Source organism: Platalea leucorodia (assembly GCF_965183815.1).
Source record: "Platalea leucorodia genome assembly, chromosome: 4".
Lineage (NCBI taxonomy): Eukaryota > Metazoa > Chordata > Aves > Pelecaniformes > Threskiornithidae > Platalea > Platalea leucorodia.
The window spans coordinates 72224069-72241602 of NC_138826.1; the positions used below are offsets into that span (position 1 = coordinate 72224069).

A 17534-nucleotide genomic window follows, 5' to 3' on the forward strand; every position below is an offset into this window, starting at 1 on the left:
ATACCAACACACCACTCGTCTGGATTTGCTGGGTCTCAGGCCTCTGTCTGAAATGTGTTCTGCTATTCAAACCTTCCAGTGGGGCTTGTTGTACATGTCCTGTCCCCCGTCTCCCTGTGCCTAGCACTGGGCTGCTTCTTGCTTGCCTGCCTTCAGCATCAGAGCTGGGCTGTTCTGCAGCATCTGGCCCTGACAAGACTCCCAGCAGCAACAGCCAAGGCTGTGATTCCTCTCCTCACATCTCATTGTCCTCCTCTCTTCCTTCTCAGCTGCAGAGCAGAAGAGAAATTGTAAAAATCCAAGCGGATCCTAGCTTAACCCAGAAGGTACAGCTGATGGTGCAGTGCCCACTTTCTGCTGGCAGTGACTTGAGTCCCTAATCCCCAGAGGTGGCGAGGACAAGCTCTCAGAGCAACCTCCCTCCTGGCTGGCAGAGCAGGGCTGATGCCTGAGCGGGGTGCTGTGAGAGGGAACCCACAGTAACGCTCCCCAGGAACTCCCTCCCGCCTTTGGGCCGAGCAGCTAACGCCGTACAGGCTAAACCCTCTCCAAGCAGTCACAGGTCAGTGGTGGGGCAGAACAAACCTTAGCACGGTGGAGCTTGGGTGGAAATGTGCTGGAGGAAGAACATGGTCGATCTAAAGGGAAAAGCCCTGGAGTAGAGGCTGCTGAGTGGGTTTAATAACCTCCATTCATATGGACCTTACCCAGCAAAGCAGTTGCCGTTGAGATCTGCAGGGGGGATGTGCGCGGAGCCTGTTCCTTGAAGGAGCGCTGTACAGTACTGAGACACAGCATCATCCCCGGGGGCCTCCAGCATCGACAACAATGGAACAAAGCGACCATGAGAGCTGTAACTGAACAGGAAGCCTGCGGCCTGCCCTGCTTTGGCTACATCCCCTTGCCCTCTTCCTAGAAGCTGCCCCTTGCCAGCCTCAGTAGGTTGTGTCCTCTGTCTACCGCCTGCCACTAGCTGTTTCCTGGGCAAAAGCATCGCTGCGAGCCTGCTGCCCCTTGCCGGGCTGCGTGTGCTGCCTCTGTCATGTGTGGTCCGACATCTGTGCTTCATTGCCCTGTGTGAAGTGTCATCTCCCTTTCACGCATGTGCTTTTTTCTTCTGCCAGCTGAGCTTGGCAAGGCGGAGGGAAGCCGTCTGCGGAGGACAAGCAGCAGCCCTGGAGCACGCTGGGCAGCAGAGCATGACCTGTTCTGCCCGCTTCTTGCAGCTGGATTTATTGGCCTCGATAAACGATGCATTAACCCACGCTGTTCCAGCCTGGATTAACAAGGTGGCCCTTTCCTAGCTCCCCGTCAGGCAGCACGTGTGCAGGGGTTGCGTCAGGAGTCCCACCCCGTCCCCTGCGAAGGAGGCAGCAGATTCAGCCTCCCAGCCTACGCAAGAGAAGTAGCTGGCAGGCAGGGCAGCTCCCTGTCTGCCCAGGTTGGATGGAGACGTCCCCTGGTCCTCGTCGCAGTAAGGCAACGGAGGAAAGCACCTACCCCATGCGACTTCCAATACGTTCCTTTTCCTGGGGCGCGTGGGGAGGATTTCAGACCTGATTTTCTGTCAGGGTTTATTAGCAAGGGTCAGGTCAAATTGTGCCTTGCCACTGAAATGGTATGTCCGAGGTTTGTGGAGGGGCAGCTGAACCAAGCAGATGCCTGAATGTCTACGTGGGAAAGGTCCCTTTTCTGCTGGCGCTTCGGGGGACATCCCTACCCCGGCACCTGTGGCTCCGTTGGGTGCGGATGGGGCCATCCCAGGGGGGCTGTGCACCCTTTCTGTTCCCTGCTCGCAGCGCTATGCGGTAGGTTTGCTGCGGCCGGCCCTTCTGCGGCACGAGGCGGCAGCTGCTGACAGGAGAAGCCTGTGGCTGTAGCGCCTGTCACTTCTGCGAGTTTATTCATTCTGCAGGAGAAGCTCCTCAGTATCCGCCTGCGCTCTTGGGGGTGAACTTGGCAACATTTGCTCCCTTTGTATGTTCAGGAGCTTAAATCCCAGGGCGGCATCCCTGCTGCTGGAACTGGCTGGGGAATCACAAGGCGTTGCTTGTGATTGTGAAAACTTGGAGAGGCCCTCCTCTCCAGCTGCCCAGCCATGCCAGCCGCCGCAGTGAAGCCCTTCTCCCTGCTAACGTTATATAGGGCACGCCGCTGCGGCTGCTGCCGGCATGATGTAGGACAGAGGGAGACTGAATCCAGGTCATGTGGGAAAGGTGATCTCGGGATCCTAAACGAGGATATTTAAGGACCGGCTGGAGCGCTGGCACCGGCGGCGGTTCGGGAGCCGCGGTTACGCGACCTCCCAGCCCGGGCCCATCGCCCTGGCGGCCGAGCCGAGCCCAGCCGGACCGAGGCCGAGGCCGGGGCCGGGGCTGAGGCAGCAGGGAGCGGCCTGCCGCCGAGAAGGGGCTCGTAAGCGCCGCGCAGCACCGCGTTATCTCAGCCGGTAACGGTCGCACCCGGGAGCGGCGCGGGGGGGGGGGGGTGTCACGCGCAGGCGCGGAGGCGGCGCCCCCCGCCCAGGAGGCGAGTGGAGGGCGCGCGCCCCGCAGCAGGCGCTGCTGCTCCTCCGCCGCCCACGCGCGCGCTTCGTCCCCGGCCGCCCCCCCGCGCCGCCTTCAGGAGCAGCTGGCGGTGACGCAGCGCCCGGGGGCGGGGCGCGGGGGCGGGGCACGGCATGCTAATGAGGCGCTGGAGCCCGCCCCTGCACGTGCCCCGGCGGGCGGGGGGCGCGTGCCCGCGCCGGCCGCCGAGGGGCGGGGAGGGCGGGGCCTGCCGGCGCGGGGCCGCCCCCCGAGCGGCGCCGGCCAATCCGCGGGGCGGAGAGGGCGGGGCGGGGCGCGACCGCTTGGGTGGGCGAGGCCCGGGCGCTCATGAATACTGAAGCACGCGCGAGGCGTCAGGGTTCCGCGCATGCGCCGTTGGACCTTCGCGCGCCGCCTGCTACGTGCTCGCCGTTTGCCGACGGATCCCGGGGAGCTGTCGCAGCCTCGCGCCGGGCGCCGCGGCCGCTGGCGACCGTTGACAGCCCGCCCGCCGGCTCGCGGGGAGTATGCCCGGCCGCGCCGCGCACCAGGAGGCGGCGGCGGCAGGAGGACCGGAGCCCACTGCAGCCGGGGGGAGCGCGGGGGCCGCCGCGCAGCAGGAGCAGCGGGGCCTGGCGGGCGCCTTCCCGCTGGTGCTGAAGAAGCTGATGGAGAACCCCCCGCGGGAGGCGCGCCTGGGTGAGCGCGGGAGCGCGCGCGGGGACGGCGAGAGCGCGCGGCGCCCTCCAGCTTCCCCCCCCCCCCCCCCCCCCCCGCAGCCCCCCCTCCGCTCCCGCCGTCTTCCCGCCCCGCGCCTCGGAGGGCGGGACCCGGCGGGTCACGGCGGGCGGGGGTAGCGCCCGCGGGAGAGGCCGCACGCCCGGGCCTGGCGTGTGCGTGTCCGTCCGCCCCCGCCCCGGTAGGCCCCGCGCCCCTTCCCTCCGCCCCTCCGGCCGGCTGTGCCAAGGGCCGGCAGCACGGGATCCCGGGACGCCGGGCTCGGCAGGAAGGGCTCGGCCTCACGGGGCGGCCGCCGGGCCCGTTGGCCGGGAGCCGGGGCCGCCTCCCCGCCTGAGAGGCGCAGGGCAGCGGTGGCCGCCCCGCCGGCCGGGTCTCCCCGGCGAGCCGGTGCGACTGGAAAATGGAGCTGTTGCGATCGTCCTGTGTCTACGCTGGGCAAAATAAAAACGCTTCGGGTACGAGGGATTAGGTAGAAGTCAGGACATGACAGGCTGGTTTTATTCCCGTAGCTGTCTGCAGCCTCCCCTACCTGTAGACGCATAGTTGGAAGCGGTGAGGGAAAGGTTTCGAGTCTTCCTTGACCTGAATTGCTGGAAAGTTGTGTGATGGCACGCGTGAACAGCAGATCTCTTCAGATTAGCTTCGGTGATAATCCATAAGGGTGTAACTGACTGCCTGTGCATGCAGTCCTCTATAGGCTGGAGCTCTCCCCCACTGATTATGCAGGCAGCAGCTCTGTAAATAACAGTGCTGGTGCTTATAGGCTTCATTGCTGATGGCACACTTTTTTTTTTTTACACACCCACCCCCCCACCTGGCAGTATTTTTGCCTTTCTGAATATCAGTTTGATTTTGAGGAAGGCTCAGGTTGATCGGCACCTCTAATGCTCAGTGTACTGGTGTATAATAAAGTAAGTCCTTACATCTAGGAATTTTGAGTTTGAGAGTAATTTTTGGAACATCAGACAATATCCAGGGTAGACTGCAGTGCAAGCAAGGTTGGCAGCATTGTTCCCAGTGAGGATCCCAGTTAAGATCCGTTTACTTTGTATGTCTAACATTGCACAATACTGTGTAAATGTATCCATCTTGTGATTCCAGCAAATATTTTTTTCTCCTTTCTGTTTAAAAAAAAAAAAAAAAAAAAAGCCAGCCTCTGATAAAGGTTTTAGTTATGTTGCTATGGTGCAGGATGCTGCAGTACATAGAATTTTGAACCTACAACACTATGGGATTTCATAAGATATTTCTTCTCCCAGTCCTTTTTAAAGGGGGTAGTGCCAGCAGGAGCAGCAGTTCATGTGTGGAAACCATGATGGTAGCTGACTGGGATATGGCGACTTTGTCTTAGAGGTGGTTTTCTTGTCCAGAATCATGTGATCTGGCCTATGGAGATGTAACATTTTAAAATTAGTACGATTTTGAGGTAGTGCATTTTTCTAAAATTAGGAACATTTGATACTTTTTCTTTTACTAGATGACCCGGTTCCAGCTTGGGAAGGTGTTCAGCTTGATTCTCTAAAGCTTGCTCCTGAGTCCATTGCATCTTGATTACCCCTTTCCATTCACGCTGTGATGAGGTTCAGATCGTTCTCATTCTTAACATTTCTCCATAGATTTCCTTAGTCCCCCTAGTACTGTTTCACTTTGCACTTTGTGGAACTTGTTGCTTTCTGTTTATCTGGATCTCTGGTGCTTTTCTTGTTTGCAAGACAAAAGAAAGAATGCCTTCTGTGTTAGCAGGTAGTTACTCTTAAGTTTACAAAAGACTTGCCAGTAGAATTGTGACTCAACTGACTTCAGAGGATCCTTGTTTATTTTCTGTTCCTTTACAGTATAGTGACACAGCCAAAATGTTAAATAATTACCAATTTACTTAATAGAGTGGTGTGTTTTTAGCAGGCTTTCTGAGAAAAGACCCTATGCCTTTTGTCTGGAACGCCTGTTGACAAAAATACAATTTTCTGTTTTATTCTGCGAGAAACGGTATCAACTAGCTGCAGTGTCCATTTATAGTCTCCACAAGCTACCTATGGGTTTTCCAACTGCCGTAGGTAATTTGACTACCCAGTAAGTAAGCAAGCAGCCTTTCTAATCCTTCTCAGCAACAGAGGAGGACATCCAGTTCCAACTGAATGCCATCATCTTGAATGCACTGCCTTATACCAAGTGTATCTGACCAGCCTTGCTGTAAGTTGTTGTCATGTACATTGTAGGAATTAAATAAATAAAAATAATAATCTTTTTATAAAAAGTCCTGTGGGGTAAGGGAAGAGAGTTAATATTCTGGAGCAGGAGTGTAGGTCTCTCTTATTAATAATGAGCTGCTGCATACTCTCCAAAGGATGCCTTAATCACCAGTTGTGTGCTGCTGTGGCAGGAGGAGTGCCTCAACAAACACCACAGTAATGGACGTTGGGAATACAGAACCCTATAACATGTCTTGTTCTATTGTCGTGAGTGGGACTAAAGATTTATGGACCAATCAGCCTTAATCTGTGTAGTGTTTTCAGTATAATGTGACAATATTTTTTGATGAGCAAGGGGGACTTTGTCAAAGAAGTGTTTATTCTGTTTGTGGCTGGGATAGCACTTGACAGTTGTGGCCAAAATGTCTTTGGGTCTGGGTTTGGTTTGTTTGTAAGAGTTCTTTTGAGGAAAAAACAGGATGTGGAATAAAGCTCTTTCCAGGCTGCTGCTTTTGGCTAAAACAGCAGTATTTCCAACAGTTCAAGAACTGGAATGCTCTACCTAAATTACTTAGCATAAACTAGCGACCTCTCTGTTAACAGCAGATGTACAGCCTAGTTAATACGTCACAGTAGCAGAATGAGGGGGCTAAATCGGACATGAGCTATCAGCTGCAGAAGTACAGTCCAGATTTATCAGGGTGACCTTGAATCACTGCAAATGGAGCCTCTTAGGATACTGCAGCTCTGCCGTCAGGTAATACCTGTTTACACTATAAATACCTTCAGAGAATTGAAAGTTTCAGGTCCCTGTGCTGGGGCAGGCGGAAACTTACCCCTCCAGATGCAAGAAGTTAATTAGTGTTTCATTCAATATTGTGCACCCAGCAGAATGTTGTGCAGCAGAAATAAAAATTGAATGAATTGAAAGAAAGCCAGTCGGAAAATGTCATTGCAAAAATGGTCATACAACAGTTTTATCTTTTTACGTATCACGTTTGAAATACATGGGCACCCAATATGTATGTTAACTTTTGCTATTTTAATTTGCTTCAGATATTGCTGTTAGAAGTGAGGGGGGAGAGAGAGCGTAGCTAAACAAAGACAGTACTGGGGGCCCAGTGCTTGTCCAGTTGTCAACCTGTAGTAGCAAAAGGAAAAAAATTCAGATGGTCTTCTCACGTGAATAAAAGGATTTAATTTGGTGTGAGTCAGGGACGATCGCAAGAGGAAGCTGGAGGGTCTTTTCAGGTTACTGAAGTACAGCAGGATGATGGTGCACATCTAAAAGGCATTAAAAGATCTGAGAAGAGCCATGTACGCCAGCAATATAGTCTTTTTGGCATCTACCTTCTGAAAAATATTTTTAAGCCTTATGTTTAGTCTACTAATCACTTAAGGTTTCTTTTCTCCTCTGTTGGAGATGTTGTATTAGATGTTGCAAAACAAAAGCACTGCTGGCTTGCATTAAAATGAGCATAACTTATAATGCAATACTATTGTTTTCAAGAGTAAAGAATGATTTTTTTTTTCTTTTTAGTTGACATTTTGACTCAACATTCAGAAGTTTTTTGTTATGTTGATTAAAAAATAAAGTGATTTAGAAATAACTCATTATTGTCACTTGCATTTGTTTTGGTGATGTCTTTACTAGGATATCGTCCACAATCCTCAATGCAAATCTGGGTTTGGTTGTGCAGGGCACTATGCAAACCTTGAGGAAATACACAATCCCTGATTCACAAGTTGGATGTAAAATGGTGGTTCCAATCTGGTGGGGTGTGCTTCAGTAGTAAGTGAAATCATCCTTATCTGTGAAGTAGAGCAGACGTTGTTTCTTTTCTAGCTTCAAGTAGAAGCTGTTTAGAAACACTTGGGTTATTTGGATCATGACTGTTAACCTGCACATTTTTTTTGCCCAAGTAAAATGTAGGAAAGTTGCTAAACTCTGCTGGAAAAAGGAGTTTATAGCAGGGATAGGAGCTGAGAGATGGCATTTCAGAGGCAGCGGTGTGAAGTGGCAAGGGGGAAGGCCAAAAGCTGCAAGATGATGTTAACAAAGCTCAGGTCCAGGGGCCGCTGGTCTGAATTTAACATGTTCTTTAGGTACTTGCTCTTAGTCCCAAGTCAGTGGATGGTGAGTATTTTCTCAGCTGTTTATTTTAAAATCGGTATCTTCTTCTGTATAAAATGTTCAGAGTATGGTAGGTTAAAATGATAATTTACTTTGTATGGCAGCACTGTTCTCTAAGCCATAAAAAGCTCTCTCAGTCTCAGTTCCACACCAGCTAAGGCAACAGCAGAAGGAACACCATTTCTATCAGAATAGGTTTTATATAAATAGGCTTTTCTGGTTTAGAGCAGAGTTTCACCCCCGCTCCCACCCCCGATAAAGAAAAATACTCCTTTAGCATATTGTAGCCAGTCTAGAAAACCCTCATGCCAAAGCTGCCTGCATTTTGTCGGGCTAACCTGTGTGAATACTGGGGATCCAAACTGATCCAGTGTATGTCTCTGGAGTCCTTGTTCCATTGAAATGAGTATTTGTCAGCTTCCATGGTAAGAACCAATTTGCAGTTGGTTAGAGCACAACTGGTGACCATTCCTTTTGATGGCAGTGCTGGCTCAACGCTGGTGGTGCTAGCACTGCTTCTGCAATGCCTCCTTCAGTGCTGGTAGAACTGCATGGCTACATGGAGAACTGGATCAGGAAAATTACTTGGATTTTTTTTTCTTTTCTGCCAGCTTATTTTTATCTCTTAAATTATGTAATTATTCCATAACTTGAGTTTTCTGCTTGGATTCTGTCCCAGACAATTGTTAAGATTCAGTAGCTATGGGGAACATAGAAACAGCCATTTTTCTGTAATATGTGCACTGTAGCATAGTAAATGGAGAAAATTTCATCAGTCTTTTGTGGCTTGGGGATGGGGTGTGGGAGTATGCCTTATTAGACATCTCCCCAAAGAGTGAAAATCGTATGTAGATACTTTGAGCTATCTATAGTGAACAGCATTTGGAGCTATTGCTTTGTATGGACATGCTGAGTCATTTCAGAAAGAAATGCTCCTAAAATACTGAGCAATAGACATCCACGTCTCTGGTGTCCTGTGGACCTTTTGACTAATTTTCAAATGTAATCTGAAAACCTATATTCCCTTCTTGTTTGTATCTAGATTATTCTTCTGCACCTTCTTTCTTTGTGCATAGAATAACTCTGAGGAAGCGAGTAGTTTTTCTTAATGGCTTCCCATGTAATCCTACTGACGGACGCTCACTTTTGCTGTTTTCCAAGATGAGCCTGTGAAAAAGAGGCTATTTTGCAGTGACTAGTTAATAAGCTAGATGCAGTATTATATCACACTTTGGTAAGTATCACAGCAAAGATGCTGGCCCTCAAGGCTACTTGGATGTCTGTGGTCCAGCCGTCACAGGGTGTCAGAGCACTCCATACTGAGTTACATGTGAATGTATGAATGTTGCCTTTCAACATCTGATTTTTCAGATCATGACATGAGGCAGAACTATAGCTTATTGAATTTCCTTTCGCTGTGATTTTGTTAGACTCTTAAACCTTGAGTCTCTCCTGTGTTGCAGCTTGTACAGTGACCTACTTATATCTTTCAGATAAAGAGAAGGAGAAGATAAAGCTTGAGGAAGATGAGGCAGCAGCTGCTAGCACTATGGCAGTCTCGGCTTCCCTTATGCCACCCATTTGGGACAAAACTATTCCTTATGACGGCGAGTCTTTCCACCTGGAGTACATGGATCTGGATGAGTTCCTGCTGGAGAATGGAATTCCTTCCAGCCCTACTCACCTGGATCTGAACCAGAATCCACTCTTGCCTGTGGCTGAGCTGGAAGGAAAGGAGTCTGCCAGTGCTTCCACTGGTTCTCCTGCATCATCTTCTTCCACTGCAGTTTACCAGCAATCTGAAGCAGCCTCCAGCACAGGTAGATGGAATAATAGGGGGCTCTGAAGGACTTTTGTTGTTCTTGTATTAAAAGGTGCCTCTTTAGATCAAAGAAGAGACATGCTAACCTGTCAGTGTTTGCTGTGGCAGGTTAAGTAGCACAAACATGCTCAATGTAGAGCCTTAGTCCATGTGTCAATTCATGAAGATGCTGCCTCTCTTCTTCTTCCCCTCTCCCCCTCTTGGAAAAAATGAGCATCTCTCAGTGTGCAGTCTGTTTCTCTTTTGAAATGAGAAGAGCTGAAACACCAACATAAATTCTTTGCTTTCTTGGTATTGCTCATCTAGTGAGAAGCTGGACATGCTGAGAAAATAGTCATTTGTGCTACCTTGGTGGCTTGGTCTGCTTGGCTGAACTTAGGCTAGCTTAATGTACCTCAAGTAACAATGCTTAATAGAAAAACAATGAAGCAATCTTTTTGTGCTAGCCTGTGAAAAGTGAGAACAGATACTCAGAAAAGGTGTGTTAGTGAAGTAGTTTGATGTTCAGTGGTGCTTTGAAGTGGGAATGGAGGAACAAAGAAACAAAACTGTACTTAAATGGTACTAGGAAACTTCTGCTCTTCATTTGTAGAATGGAGATCTTCTCTATTAAAGAATTTAGCAGCTTGGTTTGCTCTAGATTTGGAGTTTAAACATGGTAGTCACTAAACTTTCACATTACTATTTTATGAGCAAACTTTACAGAAAGCGTTTTGCTCAGGGCCTCTTCTGTGAATCTGCAAGTGAAAGGCAAAATGTGGAACTCCTTCAATAAGACATAGGGTGTGGCTTTTTTCTAGGAGGGGTGTATGAAAAAACTCATTCATTGATCGCTACTTCAAATTGCACTGACATTTACCATTCATGTGTATGACATTTGTAAGCAATAGATAAGTATGACAAAGTTCATATGAACGCCAGCAGTGTCAGACAATCTGTTGGGACATTTGTTTCCATGTGGCAAAGAAACAGAATACTGGTGCATTTGTAACAAACCCACCTTTATTTAGTCCTTTGTTTGGAAATACAATTGTCTGACTTTTGAAGGACCCAGGGACTGGGGTCTTTTGGCAGGCTTGTTTCCATAAGGCTTTCTACGGCACAAAACTCAGGCTAGTACAAGTTTCTCACTTCTTACTGCTGTGGAAGGCACTTCTTAAGTGTGCAAAGCACATAGGTTTTGCCGAGGAAGTGGTGAGTCCTGTCCCGCATCTATCTACTCTTGTCTGTTAGTCTGGCATATGTTCCTAGAGTTTGTATTACAAACTAGGCTGTGTAGCTTCTCTCTGTGCCAGCAGCTGTGCAGCACCAAGCACACCTTAGGGAAATAGCAAATAATACTATTACATACTACCCACAGTAGGGCAATAAATAGAGATACCCAAGTTGGCTACTTGGTTAATTCTCTTCATCCTGCTGAATGTATTGTAACTTCTCCTGTTGTTGCCAGAGTCCCCACCACAAAATGAGAGAAACACTCCCAGCCCCATTGATCCTGACTGCGTAGAAGTTGAGGTGAATTTTAACCCTGACCCTGCTGATTTAGTGCTGTCCAGTGTGCCTGGTGGTGAGCTCTTCAATCCTCGCAAGCACAAGTTTACTGAAGAGGACCTGAAACCACAACCAATGATTAAAAAAGCCAAGAAGGTTTTTGTCCCAGATGAACAAAAGGTAACAGATTTATTGCTGCAAACTTCTCTAGGCCTTGATCGAAGTCTCTGACTCTTTGCCCAAACATTTTGACATATAAAGCTAATGTGCTAGACCTCCGTGATTGGGCAGAAGCACTGCCAAAAATAGAATTGGCAAGTTGTCGTGGTTTAACCCCAGCCGGCAACTAAGCACCACACAGCCGCTTCCTCACTCCCCTCCAGTGGGAGGGGGGAAGAGAATCAGAAGGTTAAAAGTGAGAAAACTTGTGTGTTGATAAGAACAGTTTAATAATTGAAATACAATAAAAAGAGTAAAAAATTGTAATGAAAATGAAAACAACAAAAGGGAGAGAAAGCAACAAAACTCAGGAAAAACAAGTGGTACAACCACTCCCCACCTGCTGACTGACTCCCAGCCAGTCCCTGAGCTGGATCACTGTCTGCCAACCAACTCCCCCCCAGCTTATATACTGAGCATGACATCATATGGTATGGAATATCCCTTTGGCCAGTTTGGGTCAGCTGTCCTGGCTATGCTCCCTCCCAGCTTCTTGTGCACCTCCCTGCTGGCAGAGCATGGGAAGCTGAAAAGCCATTGACTTAGTATAAACACTGCTTAGCAACAACTAAAACATCAGTGTGTTACCACATTATTCTCATACTAAATCCAAAACACAGCACTATACCAGCTACTAAGAAGAAAATTAACTCTATCCCAGCTGAAACCAGGACAGGTGTCTATTTGATATAGTTGTCAGGTTGGCATTTTTTTTTTTCTTTTCCTTTTTTGCTACAGGATGAAAAATACTGGACAAGGCGAAAGAAGAACAATGTGGCAGCAAAGCGTTCCCGTGATGCTCGGCGATTAAAGGAGAATCAGATCACAATTCGGGCAGCCTTTCTTGAGAAAGAGAATACGGCCCTGAGGACGGAGGTTGCAGAGCTGCGCAAGGAAGTGGGACGATGCAAGAACATTGTTTCTAAATACGAGACCAGATACGGACCCTTGTAAGCACACCCCTTTTCCTTGTTAGGGCTCCTTGTTTTAGCCTCTTAGACTTCTCTGCCTTCTGTAGAGACTCCCAGAAATAAAGTTTGTGGAGGCTTTGCCATTTTGCATCTACACAAAAAAAAAATCCAAACCCTGTTCCTGTTGGCACAACTTGTTCAGGCCCTTTCCTGATCGTTGTGTTGCCCAAAATCTTAGTGTCCGTATTTACAACTTTTTGGTTTTAACACTGATAGACCATTTTCTGATGTCATACGATAGAACAGATTCACCTGTCTGGAGGAATAGATGTGGATCCCTCCTGACTGGACAGGGCTTTTGCTATCTGTTCTAATCTCCATTTTAAGTGGAGAAAGAGCCTAGGAGACTCTCCTTGCTTTTTTTCACTTTTTTTCTTTTTAAACTCCTGCTCTTTTCTCCATCTCCATGACCACCCCCACCCCACCCCCCCCAAGTCAAATTGTAAAACAATTTTAAGACATAAGTAGATGTTGCTGGGCAGCATCATGAAATTATTTCCTCTCCCATTCAGAGGCACTAGAAAGTACCTCTTGTATAGAACTCTGTTCCTGTTGAAGAGGAATAGGGGAACCTTTAGGACAGGAAGACAGGAAAATATTCAATCTCTTGTAAAAACAGATATCTTGAGGTTAATGCACAAGTGTTATGCAGACCAGAGTCAGTGCAGTGTTGATAAGAATACTGCTCAAACATCTTGGTAGGTTCTAATCCTGGATAACTTCCAGAAACCAAGGAGAGAGGACAGTAGGGGCTCTCTCACTTTACAGATATGGACAAATAATTCGCTGTGAGGTTTCGGCTGTATTTCTACCACCACCCCTCCTTTTTTCCTTAGAGGGACTTCTCTCTTGAACTGCTGATAAAGCAGCATGTTACACTTAACTGAGAAGTAAGGGAGGTTTAGGAAAAGAGGTCTGGCTCGTTAGGCTGAACCTTGAGGCCCATCTGTTAAGGAATTGCCAGTACCTTATGCTTTGGAAGAAGGTTTGCTTTTTTTTATTTTTTTTTTTATTATTATTTTTAAGAAACAGACAAACAAGCCACTGTTACTTTACTGCACCTTACCCTTTGTCCAAGAGTTTGAGAAAGAGTTTTGGTCCTTTGCCTCGTGAACACTCTATGGAACAAGCTACACCCACTCTAAACATGAACAGTTTACCTCACTATCTCCTGTGTAGCAGCGTATCTGGTCTCTCCATGCCTGCTGGTTCTCTCTCCAGCATGTTTCCTGTTACAAAATTAGCACACAAGACTTGCCCTCTTGGAAGTAATCCATTCTCAGCACCAAGCGCTGCTTCAACAGTACGTGGTGTTAAAAGAAAAATATGTTATGTGTGATGTTGGGACCTTCTACATGACCTACAACTGCAAGAACCAGAAGCTTTAACAGAAGTATATGTCTAGAAGTCCTCTTAACAAGAAAAGCTATCTTAAGATAGTGGCTGTGTCAGAACTCTTAGGCTATACTTCCTGGGTTAATATTTATATTAGGGAGTAAATGTGGGATAGAAGATGTTTAGGCTAGTTGCCAGTTCGCCTATTGAAATCTGAAAAGAATATTAAAAAAGGATTGGGATTTCTTTTCTATACTAAAGACTTCTTGCCTAGCTTGTCTTTTAAACATAATGTGGAAATTGGTATGAGTTTAGACCAATTGTGCGTTGACTTCTTAAGGAAGTGGAGAAGCAGGCTAATCCAGAACGCTTAAAGTAAATGTATGCTTTGAACTATCTCCCCCCTCTGTTATGCTTTTAATTTGACTAGAGTGGCTCTTCATGCAGTGTTGGTCTAATTTCTTTCAAACATACTACAAATTGTCACCCTTTCAGCAGGGGTTTTTCTTTCACAGGGTGGTGTGTGGTGGTGATGGTGGGAAGTATGTTATAAATAAATTGTCACACTTAACACTTTGCTTTGTTTAAAGTGACTTATCTGATTCCGAGTGATGCAACTTTAAAGACTTTTAAAAACAAAGAAACTAAAAAGCACACATGAATCGCCAGTCTTCAGAGTGAGCAGTGAAATCTATGAGGTGTCCCAACACAAACAACTGACGATGACCCTGCCTGCCTGCTTGCCTGCAAGTACCCCATCTGAACTACCCAGGGCTGGGCATGATGAAAAGTGCAAAGTCTCCTTAATTCTGTATATGGCTTTCTTATCTGTCTTTCTCACTGTAACTATGAACTACAATAAGCTTACTTATTGGGGTTTTGTCAAGACACTCAAAGTTCATGTCTCAAAGTCTGTTGACAGGCAAATAGTGAATAGTGACTCTTTGTTTTGGCACTCGAGTGGAAGAAAATAGGGAGTTTTAAATGAAAGTGTCTGTATATATTAAGAACTGCTATATTTTAAGACTTTTCCCTGCAGTAAAATGAATTTTATTTAATACTGCAACTCACTTGTGGTACAGTGTAGCATCTTGTGGAGTACTGTGAGTGCAGAATTAAAGATACCAGGAGAACAGCAGTCTGTGATGTGTGAGACTTCCAGTGCAGAAAAGTGCAGCAGATGTATTGAAACAATCCAGAAAGCACCACAGTGTGCCATACAAAGAGTAGTAATAAACCTCTATCAAATGACCTGTGTAATAGTAAAAGAGTTCGCTTGCTTTCCTGCTCTACAGCCACACTGCTGTAACCTGCCTTCTCCTTTGTTTCTTTTATGAGGCTCACTTGCTTTTATGGTATCTTGCTGAAACAACATCTATTATTTTGTTAATGATTTAGCAATCATGGAAAAGGTGCTAGTCTGAGCTGCTGATCCCCATGTCTTTTGGCAGTCTGAAACTACCAAATGAGTATTAGCTCCAGCAAAGCAATGGCTATTAGTTGCCATATTACAATTTTCTGTCTCTTGACTACATGAGAACTGTGGTGGCGAAAGAGCACTTTGTCATCTGTTTTATAAAACGGAAACAGCCAACGATTTCCCACAGTTACAACGGGCAGCTTAAGTATCAAGACCCTTGTGCTGGTGTGGGAGAGTAGATGAAAGCTTGGACAGATTGCAGAGATGTTTATTGTGTGTAGAAGATGGAGGAAGTAGGTGGAAGTTCCTTCGTAAGAGTTTCATCAGCATAACAAGAATCTACTCTTATATTGAGGAAGCTTAAGAGCTAAATTTGTGTGGGAAGAAAAAGAGTACTTAATTTCTGGGAAAGTAGTACAGGGCCGTGCTTGTAGCCAAAATGGAGCTTGTAAGACAGTAGCGTATTCATGCCTGGAGATTGATAAACAGCACACACCTCAAGAAAAATAATCTTGAAAGCTTTCAGAAGCACAAGTGCCAAAATTACGAGGCACAACTAGTTACCAGCAAAGCTCGACACTATCGTGTTGAACAAGTATTTTGGCTTTGCATTTAACCAAGAGATTCCACCCCTAATTTCAGAGCAGAAAGGCAAAGAGAAAAAGATGCAAAGAAGCAGCCAATGTTGTAAACTTCATTTCAAAAAATAATAAAAATCTTAAAACCCAGAATTCATAACCAGTTTTTTGAAGGCATAACCTTTGTAAAGAGCATATGCATTAAATGCAGTTATTGACCTGTTATTTTTAATGGACCATGTTCTGAAGTCAAGAAAGTGCTTTTAACTCTTTTGCTGTTACAAAAGTATACTTATGAGTGTATTATTATAATTTGGGATTAGAAAGCTCTGAGATAATCTTGGGGTATTCTCTTCAAATAGATGAATAGTTTAGCTCCATGTTGCTGAAATGTCAGCACATATCTCTATCTGTATCAAATATTGCTGATTTGGACTGATATTTTTGGTATGTACTGTTTTTTGTTGTTGTTTTATTTTGGTGACAAAGGCCAAACCATGGATTTAAGGAAGAAGGGGGGGAAAAAAAAAAAACCACACCAAAAAAACCCAACAAAACAAACAACCCTGACAGCATGTAAATGTAGCAACTCTTTTTGCATTTATAATTTCTAAATTTTCAGTTAACTTTGAATGGCTGCTCTTGAAAGTCATGCTTCCTGTTTAAATCACAAAGCTAACGGGTATTGTAACTGGGCAAGGAGTTGCTAGTCCTTCGTTTGGGTCTTGCTGTCTTGCTGCTTTAGGAATACCTTTTAAATACTTATATATTGTATATAGGATTTGGTTTTGCAGTATATCATGCTATTTTAACAGCAAAATATTCAGTCAGTGAGAATAGTATGTGCAATTCTGTTAGCTTTTTCTGTTGTATTAAAAGCTTACACAATGGAAACTAACAGTGAATGTTCATTAGATCTTTCTTTCACAGAAGACTGTTAGCAAACTCTTGTGCTTCCCTGTAGGACAGCGCAAATTTGCACATTCTGTGATTCATGTGTCTACGGGTTGCAAAACTGGAAAATCGCACTTCAGGGTGAGTGCGGCTTAACTTTTGTAGTTGGAGAATTTTTTTTTTTGTTAAGAAGCAACATCTTCAAAGATAGATGAGAAGGTGGTGACTATTTAAAGGAGTGTAGGTATTGCCAGTCAAAAAATTATGTGCAATGCTGAATTCCTTTCTCAGTTTTTGCAGTCTCAGGAAGTTAAGCTTACTGCTTCAGAGCTCTCTGCTCCTCTCAGAATGATTAACTATGTAATCTTGTTTCTTTGACTAGGATGACAATCCTATCCATAAGTGATAACTTGGGTATGTTTTCATAGTGGTCATAAGACCAATATTCTTTTAGCTCAGTTTGAATGTTAAAAGATGCTGAATTGACGCTGTTCAAGTCTGAAGTTCTCTAACCTTGGAACGTGCTCTGTAGAGGCCGTAAGTGTGCCTGATGCCAATGTACCCCATTCCAGCCATAAAGGGACCATCTCCAAGGGGAGAGAATAAAAGGAGTGCACCTTTCAGCATCGCTGCAGGGGTTGCCAGTAAAGGGAGCAGTTTTTGACACAGCTGTACATTCATGAGGAAGTGGATTGACACCAAACAGCCATTTCACAGTACTAACTTTGAAAATATATAAACTGTTGATGAGATTTGTGGGCAATGAGTGTTGTCGTCTTCTACAGAAGAAACAGACTATGAATAAATGATGCGCAACATTTAATACAGTATTGCTTTCATACACGGTCTTCTAATCTACACATAGTTATATCTCCTTATAATAACACATTTTTGTATTTAAAAATTCCCTAGAAGCTTAATCTTTCACCTGTTGCCAAGATCTGCTCCCACTGAAGCCAGTAACAAAGATCTCATTAACTCCCACAGGAAAAAGTCTTTACTCTCACATGGTTATGGTAAAGTTTTAGGAAGCACTGGAGTCAGGGGTGTCTTTGCTTTACCCTGGAGCATTCTGTGCTGGGATCAGGTGGATGTATCTCAGATTGCAGGTGTAATGTTGGTAAACTGGTCCTATCACTTGTTCAGTTACACAGTTAGTGATAGTTTTGATATTCACATAATCTGAATTCTGCTTTTTTTTTTTTTTTTTTT

General features: G+C 45.9%; 1 protein-coding gene across 1 annotated transcript; it reads left to right on the forward strand.

The window, feature by feature from the left end:
- Positions 1–2989: 2989 nt before the first annotated feature.
- Positions 2990–16049, forward strand: TEF (TEF transcription factor, PAR bZIP family member). The gene is made up of 5 exons (XM_082309808.1): positions 2990–3227; positions 9086–9412; positions 10865–11085; positions 11863–12074; positions 14021–16049. Exons 1-5 carry the CDS (start codon positions 3056–3058, stop codon positions 14040–14042), a joined length of 954 nt encoding a protein of 317 aa, XP_082165934.1. The 5' UTR covers positions 2990–3055; the 3' UTR covers positions 14043–16049.
- Positions 16050–17534: the final 1485 nt, after the last annotated feature.